Source organism: Xiphophorus couchianus, chromosome 2, assembly GCF_001444195.1.
Source record: "Xiphophorus couchianus chromosome 2, X_couchianus-1.0, whole genome shotgun sequence".
Taxonomy (NCBI): domain Eukaryota; kingdom Metazoa; phylum Chordata; class Actinopteri; order Cyprinodontiformes; family Poeciliidae; genus Xiphophorus; species Xiphophorus couchianus.
Window position 1 is genome coordinate 116,273 of NC_040229.1, and position 13,919 is coordinate 130,191.

The 13,919-nt window shown below is 40.0% G+C and overlaps 1 protein-coding gene across 2 annotated transcripts in view; it reads right to left on the minus strand.

Moving 5' to 3' along the window:
* Positions 1-3,199: 3,199 nt before the first annotated feature.
* Positions 3,200-13,919, minus strand: part of erbb2 (erb-b2 receptor tyrosine kinase 2) — a 29,467-nt gene continuing 18,747 nt past the window's right edge. The window contains exons 12-27 of one of the 2 annotated variants that reach the window (XM_028029763.1): positions 13,161-13,363; positions 12,338-12,467; positions 12,031-12,121; positions 10,807-10,961; positions 10,670-10,717; positions 9,673-9,811; positions 9,445-9,567; positions 9,263-9,361; positions 7,992-8,177; positions 7,752-7,907; positions 7,597-7,672; positions 6,258-6,404; positions 6,057-6,154; positions 5,404-5,592; positions 4,748-5,126; positions 3,200-4,297 (exon numbers count right to left, since the gene is read on the minus strand). In XM_028029763.1, coding sequence (XP_027885564.1) covers positions 3,939-4,297; positions 4,748-5,126; positions 5,404-5,592; positions 6,057-6,154; positions 6,258-6,404; positions 7,597-7,672; positions 7,752-7,907; positions 7,992-8,177; positions 9,263-9,361; positions 9,445-9,567; positions 9,673-9,811; positions 10,670-10,717; positions 10,807-10,961; positions 12,031-12,121; positions 12,338-12,467; positions 13,161-13,363 — 2,578 coding nt within the window. In that variant the 3' untranslated portion in view covers positions 3,200-3,938. The remainder of the gene's footprint in view (positions 4,298-4,747; positions 5,127-5,403; positions 5,593-6,056; positions 6,155-6,257; positions 6,405-7,596; positions 7,673-7,751; positions 7,908-7,991; positions 8,178-9,262; positions 9,362-9,444; positions 9,568-9,672; positions 9,812-10,669; positions 10,718-10,806; positions 10,962-12,030; positions 12,122-12,337; positions 12,468-13,160; positions 13,364-13,919) is intronic. The other variant, XM_028029772.1, reaches the window with a different exon arrangement.

Genomic DNA, 13,919 nt, shown 5'->3' on the forward strand with positions numbered 1-13,919 from the left:
TAGTAATGCCACTGGGAGGCAGGAGTAATTTGTAATGAAGTTTAACCAGCAGCAGGTTTAATTGATGTGTGGAAAACAAACTTGTTTAAACACTTTCTCGTTTACTAGAAATACAAATTTTTAAAAAGTATTTAGCAAAGGAATACCAAGTAAGTTTGAATAAATTGGACAGTTTCTATCAGCTACTACTGTGACCAATTTATTTCTATATAGCAAAGAAATATATATACGTATTCACAAAAAAGTCAAAACAGGTTTTCTTCAAAATGCAAATGATTGATTTTAAGTGTTGGGAGAAACTTCAACAAACTGTTAGCTGCATTTTCTTTTCTTCTTGTCTGATTAGATTACAGAAGTCATGTTTTTGCCCCGTTTTCGGTCCTTTGCGGAAGTGTAAACACGCTAAATAACCAGTCAGAGGGCTAATTTTTACCTGGTTAATGTTTCCCCTGTTCTGCATACATTTAAGCTCTGTACTTCTTATGGTAAAAAACTGAGGATGAGTTTGTAGGTAAATCCTCAGAACTGTTAGTACAAATCGGACCACTGCACTAAAACCCGTGATTGAATAAAGACACCGTGTTGTGATTTTGCAACGACATGAAATGATTGCTAGCTGCAACAAAGAGACAAAACCATTGAGATTTTATTTAACACAGTCCAAAATAATAATAAAACTACTCTACATCTGCAGCACGCATGTTTTTTAGCCCAGATTTAAACACCTTCCATGTTGTTTAAAGAAATTATATTAGCAAACTTTAAATAAAAAGTCACACCTTTCAAACTTAACATGAAAGGTAATCCAGAATTGCTGTTTACACTGCAAAAACAAACTGTTATCAAATATTTTTGGTCTGGCTTCTAGTTCAAATATACACTTAAAAAGACAAAACTAACTTGCAAGTAATTTTTCAGCAAAACATATTTCACTTATGACATGAGAAAAATGTATTGTTATAAGTGAAATAATCTACCAGTGTACCTAGTATTTTTTTAATCAATAAGAAATTATTTGCTTAACCTATTGTTTCTTGCTGGAAAGTCACTCATAGGTTAGTTTTGCCTTTTTCAAGTGTACTAAGATATTTTAACTAGAAACCAAACCAAAAATACTTGAGATTTTGTGTTTTTGCAGTGCAGGTCTTTCGAAGTCAGAATAGTTTACCTTTGTAGAAACAAGAATCCCTAATCAACATGTGTAAAAAGCCTTAATATTTTGTTATCTTTTATTGCTGTTGTAACACTGAATTAGTTGTTTTTAACAAAAAATCCCTGGTTCAAAAAATTGTGGATAAAATAAATGTAACCGTTGCAGTTTTTGAACACCATCTACAGGTGAAAAGTTGCTGATGCTGTGGGGCTTAATGTCTTTCAAAAGCGCATTCGATTTTACTAAATTAGTATCTAAAGTATCAGCAACCACCTGTGATTTTATGAAACACAATTATTTCTAAATATGTTTTTCCTTTAATTTATTTTTACTTTTTAGGTAGTTTTTAAACATCTTTACCAAACGAGGCAACACATTTTTCTGCATCTGTATGAAGTCTTTTTCCTCCCTAATTAATACATTGTTTATGTAATATATTTTTTAAAAATGGTAAAAACTGAATGTGTTAAAAGCAAATCCCTGATATGTTACATACTAAAGTATTTAGAAATCTTAAAGACGTAATTCTGGAACGAAACTCTTCAAAACCCGTATTAAACATAAAATCTAACGCAAACATGGTGGGTGAGATACATTCAGGAAATATCTGAGTCTCCGACTGACAACATCCTTTAAGGAAAACACAATCACCTCAGAGGGGTTTAAAAGGGATGCAGATCAGTAGTAATAGTTGTACAGTCAGTATGTCGCTACTTTCTTCTCCAAAGACGTGAGGAAGGAAAACATCGACTATGAGAACAAAGACTCCATTGACCGAGTCAAAAACCAGCTACACTGCAAAAACACAAAATCCCACCAAGTATTTTTGGTCCAGTTTCTAGTGCAAATATCTCACTTCACTTCAAATAAGACAAAAGTAACTTACAAGTAACTTTTCAGTAGATATAGGAGCTTCTTTTAATCCAGTATTTGCTGAGTATTGATGAAAAAGGTTCTAGTTACATTGGTAGATTATTTTACTTATGCCGTGGAAAAATGTCTTGTTATAAGTGAAATAATCTGCCAGTGGAACTAGAACTTTTTCTTCGATATTAAGGAATTATTTACCCAAAACAAGCTCCTACATCTTGCTGAAAAGCTATTCTTAAGATAGTTTTGTCTTATTTCAATGTACTCAGATATTTTCCCTAGAAACTAGAACAAAAGTACTGATGCTAATTTAAAAATAAGTGCTATAAATGCGCTTATGTATGATGTTAAATGTAACTTTTTGTTTCTCGTCATATCGACTGCGGATTATATCGTGACATCAAGGAAGGCATCAAGCAGTGTAGCAGAAGTAAGAAATACTGCCACCGGCACACAGCAAAAAACTCAAATTTTACAAAGTATTTTTGGTCTATTTCTAATGAAAATGTCTATGTACACTTAAAATAAGAAAAACTATTTTACAAGTAACTTTCCAGCAATATATAGAAGCTTGTTTTAAGAAAATAATTCCTTAATGTTGATGGAAAAAGTGCTAGTTCCACTGGAAGATTATTTCACAATCAACTGGAACTGCAGCGTTACCTAGCAACGCCTGCCGAGCCCAGCCCGTCTCCTAGCAACCAAGTTCTAGTTCCGCTGGCAGATTACGTCACTTATAACAAAAGCTCTTCCTATGTTATAAATTAAATAATCTGCCAGTAGTATTGGTATTTTTTCAACAATGTTAGGTAACTATTATATTAAAACAAGCTCCTATATCTTGCTGAAAAGTTACTTCTAAGTTACTTTTGTCTTATTTCAAGTGAACTATGATACTTTAACTAGAAACTAGACCAAACTTACTTGGTAAGATTTTGTGTTTTTGCAGTGTAGAGTGAAAAAAAAAAAAGGTCGATTATTAACTGGCTGCCTCTCGCCCGGAACGTAGCTGGAGATAGGCACCGGCAACCCTCCCTACCCCATTAGGGACAAAGGGTGAACAGAAAATGGATGGATATTAACTGGCTGTTCTCAGCGAGTGGAATTTGCACCATGCATTGATTATCCAAACGGAGCAGAGGGGCGGTTTTTTGTCTCCTCTGAATGCTTTTTTTGCATCCTAACGGAAATCTCTTCCAACTTTTTGTGAAATGCCCTTTCCAACTTGAAGAGAGTGGCTCACTGGCTTGGAATATGCAGAGATTCTTGGGTAAGTGTTGACTTTAATATGCATTAGCTTATGAAGTCTACTCGGACCCAGCAAAGTAGCTGCGGTCCGATACGTCTGAGCGGCACAAAGCTGCTGTCTTCACCATACAGGATGCCTTTCTTTCAGGGAGCATACCCAAAGGCCAGATGGGCTGCAAGGGCCTTCTCTGTTTGAGACAAAATGGCTTTGAGGGCACTAGAGACCTTCGTCGAATGTGACCAGAATGCTAAACACCATCCTCAATGCGCATCTTGGGTTGTTTAGTCTGTGGTAGTTGAGAAAGAAAATACAAAAACTGCTTCATATGTAGTGAAAAAAAAGCCTGAAAATTAATTAAACAGTGAAGAAAAACTGAAAAACAGTCGAATGGTTGTCCGATCGTCAGACTCTCGTCGTACTGGGATGAGTTTTTCACCAAAGCGTCCCAAGTTGTTGATGAATTCACACGATGTCATAGACACCATATTAATGCTACACTGCGCTGGAGTCAACAGTGAGTTTTCTGATAGTCGGCCTCAAATTGATGTGCTCACATTCTAACAAGGACCCACTCAGATCCGTCACAAAACAAACCGTCTTCCCTTTTTTTCATTCCTCCCTTAGAAGAACTCAATCTGCAACTCCTGCAGTTCCTGTTCCTCCTCCTCAAGTGTGACCAGTCCAAGTGTCTGCAAGTCCGAGATACTCTGGGTTTTCCGCAGTGGGGGTGATGAACCCGTTGACGTGCCTGGTGATGTTTCCTTTGCTCTCCTGGGTCGCGGCGCCGTCTCCCGCCGCTCCCGGCGGAGCGCCGTTGGCTTTGTCCCCGAGGTCCAGGTAGTACGGGTTGTCGAAGGCGGGGCAGGCGGAGTTGACGGGAATTAGGTACCCTGGGTTCTCAACGCTGTGGCCGGACCCGAGACCGTTGGGGAGCCGTCGGTCCACTTTGGAGCCTTTACGTGGGAGCGTAGTGGGTCGCTCAGGGATCGCCGGTCTGGGATCCAGCATCTCCTGGTTCACGTACTCTGAACGACGAATGAAGAGAGTCAGAAATTCAGACAAATCTCTCAGAGACATTGACTAGGGCTGCAAGTTAACGATTAATGAGTTAATCCAAAGTTTATTGATCTTATCCATCAACAAACAGCGGCCATTTTCTTAAAAACCTGAGTTTTCTCTTGTGTCAGTAGGGCTGACTATTTCTTCATAACATAAATTACAAAATTTTTCATAATATGCTGAAAAAAAACCTTTGAACATTAGTCAACACTGACCAAGCAAACAAAAAACTGTGGTTTTCTCTCAGTGTTAAAATTAAACATATTCATAAAATATAACAAAACAGGAACCTCTTAAGTTCCCAATAGAAAAATAAAACACTTAATTCTCCATGAACAGAGACATACAGCCTGTAGCTGCTCTTGAGGAAATGTTAAGACTTTACTCAACACTTTGCTGTGTTTTCCTCTGCTCACCTGGCATGGCTGGTCTCTGACTGTGGGCGTGACTCCTCCTGGGCAGGGAGTGATGAAGGTGATTAGGATGATGAAAGCCGTCCATCTCATCGGTTTCCAGGTCACACTGGCTCCCTCTGGGGTAGGTGGGGTCTTTGCAGTAGCGTCCAGGGCTGCACGGCGATAAGAAATGTCCGTCTGGAGTCGCATCCAAGAAGACGGAGTCAGACTGGCCTCCTGCTGAAATGGTGCGAGCCAACTGGGGCCACAGGCCGTTGGACATGCTTGCTCCCACTGGCAGGGTGGGGCACTGGCCGCGGCCCAAAGTACTCAGAGATGAGTACATGCTCTGAGGTCCACCAGGGTTCAAGGGCTCACCATCCAGATCTTTGCTCTGTTGGTGCAGGAAAGAAACACTTTAAAGGTGATGAAAATAAAACTGATATTTGTTTACAAGTTCGGACATTTACAGCTTCGATTAACTGAGAAAAACAGAAACAATGGAGTTTCATCATCACCGTTATTCATTAGAGACAAAGAGATACTGTAACAAAGACGGCCATGTTGGGGAGGGAGCGAGGGAGGGAATGTTGGATGGATGGATGGATGGATGAAACCAGTAACCCTTCTGACTCAAACTGGGATCCAGTTAAAGCAGGTCTGCGTTCCCCACTGACCCGGTAGGACTGGTGGCGGATCGGGCCGCTGGCTTGGGCCTGGTCGCCCCTGGTTCTGGGGAACAGGTTGGGCTGCGGTACCAGGTACTCCTCGGCATCCATCATGTCCCCCATGTTCTCGCCTTCTTCCAGAAGCATCCGGTAGAACTGGCTGTCCACCGGGCTGCAGGAGCTCATCTGCTCGTCGTTCTGGAGGAGCAGAAAGTTCTGGTCAGGACGCCTTTTTTCACCTTTATTGCACAATTTAAGCTCAATCCCTGCTCTCAATAAGTTAGCGTTTTTTGAGCCTGTATACATCAGTTAACAATTAATTGATTACTAAATTTGTTGATTAGTTGACGATTATTTTAATAATCACGATTCGAGTGATTCGTCGAGTGGGGCTGTAAATATATCAGTCTGTATTTATAATTCTAATTCTGTGTGAGAAAATCCACAGTAAATTCAAAACAAATTTTAATTTTTTAAGTCTTTGCTGTAGCTTGTTATCCTGGAAAAAAGGGAGACTCAATCAAATGATTTTCAAAAACCTTAAAGTTACCAACGTTCATTTGTATTACGTTTACTGCAGGAACACAGCAACAAAAAATAAGATATATTACGATAGTACAGACACCAGGAAGTTAAACATTTGCAGCCTTAGTGAAGTTTACCTGAATGACTAAGTAGCGAGACGGATCTCTCGCCATGGCGCTAAGGTCCTGAACCAGATCTTTGAACTTGGGCCTGCTGTCTGGATCAATCATCCAGCCTGCAAAGCAAACAGAAAATTGCTAGATTGCTAGAAATCAAAGCGTAAACTTTTTTTACCCTCCAGGGCAGTAAATGAACGACTTGGTTGGTGCCGTATTCACATTTGACCATGATCATGTAGACGTCTATGGTGCAGATCGGGGGCTGAGGAAGCCGCTCTCCTCCCTCCAGCAGATCTGGGATCTCCCTCGCCGCAATGGTATCGTACGGCTTGGAGCCGAACGTCATCAGCTCCCAAACAGTCACCCCTGAAAACGACAGAGTTTGGTTTGTCATCAGACATCTCTACACCTCTGGGAAGAATCCACTTTGAACAAACCTTGGTCACATGTAAGTAGTAAGAAATAGAAAGTTCGCAACTGAACTCTGATGCAGACAAAAACACAAACTCTGGTCTGCCTACAAACCTCGGTCTCTTTTGGTGGAAAGTGAACTCTGGTGCGGTTGGAATGAATGAATATGTGAAAGCCAAGCGGACCAGAGGCCGCTCCAAAAGCAGGAAATGGACTACAGCACAGGCATTCTGGGTAAATACAACCAAATCAAACGAGTGAGTCTAACGTTTCCGGGAGAAATGGCTCCTGATCTTTTGCTAAAGACAAAATAGAAATCCTACATGTACTAAAAGTTGACAATTTCGTGAAGAAGGGAGTTGTGCTCTTGTCTTCTTTCGAGGTTTTTGAGTAATTTCCTTCAGTGGTTCTTGGTGCAGCGCCATCACAGGTAAGAAGGGGAACAGATGATTCAAATAATTTTTTGTGTTTGACACAGTGCAGTGTGAAGGAGGACCACACCAGCTGAAAATGTAACAAATGTTGTAAATTTGTTCCCCAATCAAACTGGGTCTGGACCATGAGGTGTGAAAATGCCTTTACTCTAAACTACAAGGGTGCGTTCACAGCAATCCTGTTTAATCCGCTTTAATCTAACTCTAGTGTGTTTGCCTAGAAAGTTTATTTGCGGAGGTGTGAATCCGAATTTGAACTCTAGTCCGTCTAAAAACTTCCGTCTCAATTCTGTTGAAGTGAACTCTAGTGCAGTTCAAATGCGTATGTGAACGCCAAGCGGACCGGAGGCCACAGCAAAAGCAGGAAGACGATTAAGAGTGCAGGGCATTCTGGGTAAATACAACTAAAACAAAATAGTGTTAGAGGGAAAAATGGCTTGTGTTTATTTACCTACAACCACTAAAATCTAATACTACTCCATTTTTGGTTACATTTTGTGAAGAAGGAAGTTGGCGCTCAGTGTTTTCTTCAGAGGTTTCTATGTCATTTCCTTCAGTAGTTCCCCACAGGTGAGGAGGACAACAGGTTTCTCAATTATTTTGGTTCATTTGACACAATTTAAAAACGAAACATGCCAGCTGGAAATGTAACAAATGTTGCATCTTTGGTCCCCAACCGAACCAAGGTGTGAAAACGTCTAAGTAACACTGACCGTAGCTCCAGACGTCACTCTGATGGGTGAACTTCCTGTGCAGAATAGACTCCAAAGCCATCCATTTAATCGGCACCTTTAAATCCAGGAACACCAGATAAGAAATGGAAGCTGAAGTTCTGATGTTGTGGTTTGGTATCGTAGTCCAGCCTCACCTTTCCTCCATCCGCGTGATACTCTGTCTCGTCTATGTCCAGCAGACGGGCCAGGCCAAAGTCGGTGATCTTCACGTGGTTTGGGTTCTTCACCAGAACGTTGCGGGCGGCCAGATCTCTGTGGACCAACCGAATGTCCTCCAGATAATTCATCCCCTACACCAATACACAGATCCATCAAGCTGGAGCCGAAGCAAAGGCCAAAGACGGAAATACTAGAGAGTCGTTATCTAAAGGTACCTTGGCAATCTGGACACACCAGTTCAGGAGGTACTGGGAACCGATACGATCCTTGTTCTCCCTGACGTAGTCGAGGAGGCAGCCGTACGGCATGAGCTGAGTGACCAGCTGCACGGCGGACGTCAGGCAAATCCCCAGGAGGCGACACACGTAAGGGCTGGTGACCGACGCCATCACAAACGCCTCCTGGGAGCAAACAGACAGGAGATGCTGCAGGATTCTGACCCGAAAACACATTTTCATTTTGGGTCACATCAAGATCATGAATGACCCCAAAGGGACGGTTGCGCCAGAATGTATTGGTAACATAATCTTAAAATCTTAATAAATAGCTGTCTCTGCATAAATAGTTCTTAATATTAAATACTGAACATGTTTTCACATTGATCAGTCCCAACAAGATATTGTGATTTGTTTTCAATCAAACTCATAAATATTGTGCTAAATTAGAAATATTTGCAAGAAATGTTGCTATACGTTTTGCTTACGTTACATGTGACTTCTTGTTACTCGTCATATCGATACCAGACAATAACTTGACATCAAGTAAGGCTGAAGTAGCAGTGTAGTAGAAGTGAGAAATACTGCACAAAACTCAAATCTTACCAAGTATATTTGATCCATTTCTAGTGCAATTATCTTAGTCCACTTAAAATAAGACAAAACTAATGTATACACAGCTTTTCAGCAACAAGTAGGAGCTTGTTTTAAGAAAATAATTCCTTAATATTGATGAAAAACTACTAAAAACTAATCACCTAGCAGATTATTTCGCTTATCTTACAATCAACTGGAGTTGTGCCGTTACCTAGCAACACCAGCCAAGCCCAGTCCATCTCCTAGCAACCCAGTTCTAGTTGGACTGGTAGATTATTTCATTTATAGCAAAACATTTTTCCATGTTCCAGTGGAATTAGCACTTTTTTATCAATATTAAGAAATTATTGACATAAAATAAGCTTGTATTTCTTAGCTTTGTCTTATTTCAAGTGTGTTAAGATATTTTCACTAGAAACTGAACCACAAATACACAAGATTTGTGTTTTTTGCTATGCAGGTGGATGCTAGCACTACTAAACCCGACAATTAAAAAAAAAAAAAATTCAAGCATGCATTAGCAATAAAATTTAAAAAAATGCGGGAATCAGTTGAATTTCTGAGAAAACTGGAAGGACTGATTGATGTAATTTAGTACCTGGAGTGTAGAGGACCTCATAAAAAGCTATATTGGTTGAGTATGACATATTTGCTCTAATCTGTTTTTAACTCACATCAAGAATGTCTTTGTTGCCTTTCGGTGAAGTGTTCTCCCTCAAGACTTTAATGGCCACCGGTATTGTTATGTGTTCTCCTTCTGGAGCCCACACCCCCTAACACAGCAAATATTTTTGGAAAGAAAAGGTCATTTTAAATATAAACAGAACAAAAAACACAAAACATGAAGTGTGCATACCTTATAGACAGTCCCAAAGGCCCCCGCACCCAGAGGCCTGAGCTTTTTCAACTCTGTCTCTTTCAGGATTCGCATCTGAGCCTGGTTTGGAGACGCGCCGCTCGGCGTCAACGGCTCCACCAGCTGCACCGAGGAAACACGCCGCAGATTAAACACAATATCAGTCTGAACTGTACAAAGAAAAGAAAAACCCAAGCAAACTGTGATCCAATCACTGCCAGCGCTCACCTCCTGTTCCTGCAGGTACCTCCTCATGGTCTCCTTCCTCTTCAGTTTCTTCTGTCTCTTCAGATAAAAGACCAGCAGACCCAGCAAGATGAGGAAGAGCACGACTCCACCGACTGCAGCAGCGACGGTTGTGGTCGAACTAAACAGAGAGGAGACGTTTAGGAGAACTTCAAAGGTTCTAATATGGACATATATTGTGGTGCTCCTCAAGGATCAGTTTTAGGTCCCAAACTGTTCATATTGACATGTATAAGATTTATATCATTTGCTGATGACACCAATATTTTCTGTTCTGGTGAGAGTTTACATACAGTTCGCATATGTAACAGGGTTTTATTTTAACTTAAAATGTGTTTATTTATTCTTTGATTTTATTTTCTTTAGTCAAGTTGTTTCTCCAGACATTTATTAGTGTAATAAGTTAAAGGCGCCCTTGGCAGTTGGTGGTTGCCATAGTAACCAATAACTGAAAGCTCCTCCCACTTTTTTTCTGTTGCCGTTTGTAACTGAGGTATGTATTAGGATCAGCTCTGTTTTCTTTACAAATGTGATACTTTAACATATATTTTAGACAAATTTAATAATATACATTGCTTCATGAGTAATTCTGCTATGTTTTGTGTACGATTTTAACTGTTATTATTAACATTGTCCATTTTAGCTGTGTTTAATTTTACAATTGTTAGCTAGCAGCCAACTGCTTGGTGTAAAGAGCATTTAATGGTCAATATGAGTAGAAAAACACAATATAAATTCAGTCCAATAATAGTATAGCATAGCATACTATAATATAGCTTAGAATAGTAGAACAGTATGTTATACTGCAGTATGGTAGCAGCACAAAATACAAAAACCCTTTAGTTTTAGTATCAAGCACTTTATTCAGTATTCTTGCAGTGCTCTTATAAGACCTTGAAAATATTTGAAATTCAAGCATTTTGAGGGATTCAGGCATCCTTAAGACACTCTTAAAGCAGCATCAAAAGCGTGATTTTACCCAGTCCTGGTATCAATGGGGCAGCCTCTCTCATCCATCATGGTGCAGCTGAAACGAGAGAGTCTTGGTGTGACTTACTGTCACATGTTCGGTGTGTTTGCTTGGGTTTCTCAGACTGGATGTGTGTGTTCACTCACGACAGTGTGCAGTTAGTGTTGCAGGGCAGACAGTGTCGCGTTTCATTGCTGTATTTCCACACAGTTTGTTGATCTTCCTTCACTCCGCTGGGACAACGTTCCACACAAATCTTTTCATCCTGATAGTGGAGACACTCGGTGCAGTCGTCTGCACCCTGGAGGCAGAGGAAGGTTTAAAGTGAAATGAGAACTCATTTAAAAACATAACCTCACTTGACCACAAACATGACTTCCCAACAGAGGCTAAGTGCCTTACCCCCCAGGCAAGGATGCCTATCAATCTGCGTATCAGTGTATAAATGTGCGCTCGTTTGTGAATGTCACTGGGTGAATGTAGCTTAATGGTCGATGGGACTAGAAAAACACAATATAAACTCAATCCAATAATAGTATAGCATAGCATCATATAATATAGCTTAGAATAGTACAACAGTATGTTAAACTGCAGTATGGTACAATACAGTATAATGCATTATACTGTATTGCTATAACAGCTATAACAAACATGCATTATAATACATGTTTATGTTATTGCATGTCCTGGTATAGTATGCTATATTGTATGGTGTGGTGTATGGTACGGTATATGCCAGTGTTTCCCCAACCCTGGTCTGCAAGGCACACTGCCCTGCATGTGTGCAGGTGCCTTTGATTCAGATAATTGCAGTTCAGCGAGAGTCTGTTAATTGGTCATCAACTGAAATCAGGTGTGCTAAAGCAGGAAGATATCCAAAACATGTAGGGTAGTGTGCCTTGAGGACCAGGATGAAAAACAACGTATGGTAGCTCTAGAGGACTGGACTTGGGGACCCCTGATGTAAGGTACAGTATATTACATGGTATATGGTAAATCAATCAATCAAGTTTATTTATATTTCAGCAGCAAAGTAGTTCAAGGTGCTTTACATAACAAAAACATAAAATTACACAACACCAAGCGGTATGGCGTGTTACATGATATGATATATTGTATGGAATGATATAGAATGGTAAATGTTATAGTACGGAATAATATGTTAAGGTACGGAATGATATGGTATATTGTAACCTATGGCATGGTATGCTATGGTAAGGTGTATGGTGTATGGTATATAGCGTGTGGTATATATTATAAAACATGGTGTATGGTAAACAGTATGGCTTGTTGTGTTGTACGGTATGATACATGGTGTACGGTATGGTAAACTGTGGTATGTTGTGGTGTTGTATGGTATGGCGTCTTACTGGGCCGTGGCAGGATGCAGAGGCGTTCAGAGGTCGACACTCATCATGACAGGTTTTGCACAAAAACCCATCAATGTATTCAGGAACATTTCTGCAACAGAAAGGATGCAAAGGGTGTAAGATCACATCCCAAACCACAGTCTGGATTCAGCTACATGATGCTATTAGATGTCTCAACCAGAGTTACCTGCATTAGATAGAGACTGTAATATCATCATTACCTCTCATCATGTTTTTAAAACCCTTCCCATTAATTTACTTGAATGTTAAAGTATCCAAGCAGACATGATGTTTGGACGACCTTTACCCCTGATAGACGTCACACTGCTCCACACACACGGTGCCTCGCTGGAACGTCTTGCAAGACACGCACTGGCCGGGCCCCGGGCCCCAACAGCCCCCCTTACACAGCGGATGGCAAACACGTCCCTCCACCTCTGGAAGTACAAACAGCAAGTGAAGCAAATAACACCTTTTAATATGTGATTTCAAGCACTGTTTGAGTTTTTACAAAAAACAGATCCTGGAATTGAAAGTGGGCTAAATACAAATGCAAACCACACTTTTCAGATTTGTTTATTTTTTATTTTAAAAAACACAGTTTATTTTCTTTCCTCTTTGTTTGGCTTTGTGTTGTATGATATAGTGTTAGAGCCATACTAAGAGAGAAAAAATAAAAATAATAAATTTACAAGAATAAAGTTGCATAAAAATTAAGTAAAATTAATACAAAAATAAAGTTGTAATAATATAAGAATAATGTCATAATATTACGATATTACGTTGTATGAGAATAAAGTGAAATTAATACAAAAATAAAGTCGTAATAACATAAGAATAAACTCAATATTTTGAGAATATAGTCATAATAACTTGAAAATAAAGTTGTAATATCACAAAAATAAAGTCATAACATTATGACTTTATTCTAGTAATTTTATATTTTTTTATTTTGTTAGTCGGGTCTTAATATCACATGACAGTGTTGCTCTATCGTATAAAATCCAAGTAAAACACGCTGAAGTTCACGGACAAAAAGTTTTAAAACCTTCCACGGGTGTGAATACTTTTTGCAATGACTTGTGAGCGACGGGCGTTGAGCTCCAGACCAGCCATTTTGGTTGACCTACCGCACACTTTGGGTTCCTGGTTGAGGCTGATGATGCGCTGCGGCCCCTCGGTGGGATGCAGGATTGACCCCCAGGGCAGAGAGTCGGTGTAGCACAGCTCAGAGTTGTTGTACAACAACACCAGGCCTCCGCTGACGCTGCGCAGCGAACGCAGCCCCAGAGACTGGATGCGCAGATTCTGGATTGCCAGTGAAAACACGCCCCTAAAACAGAAAACACATCAACGTCTAAACTACTCAACCCTGGTATGTTAACGAATAACACACCTCACTTATTCTGCTGCGATAAAAACGCTTCCCAGAGACTGTGGTATTTCCTGCTGGTCAAAGCATCAGAGCTGGCTAATAATTAGCATTTATTACCGTTACCAGACGGGAAAACATGCAAACAAAGAGACACTGTGAGTGGATGGACTTTAAAAGGCAGGCATTCAGTGCATTCAGTGTTTCTGGGTCTCAGTTTAACCATTTAGGCACAAAATGGCCGAGCGTCGCAGATTCTGGGTTTCTAGTTGCAAAGAATTCAAAAGAAGAAGCAGAGATACAGCAAGAATAAAAATAAAAGGAATTTAGAAAAAGGATGCTGTCTTATTCACTTTAAAACGGGGTTCATTTTTACATACCATAGAAGAAGACGCAAAAACGCACAAAAAAGTATTTTTGGTCTAGTTTCTGGTGCAAATATCTTAGCACACTTGAAAAAAAGTCAAAAACATTCAACTAAACATTTCAGCAAGACATGGGAGCTTCTTTTAAGTCA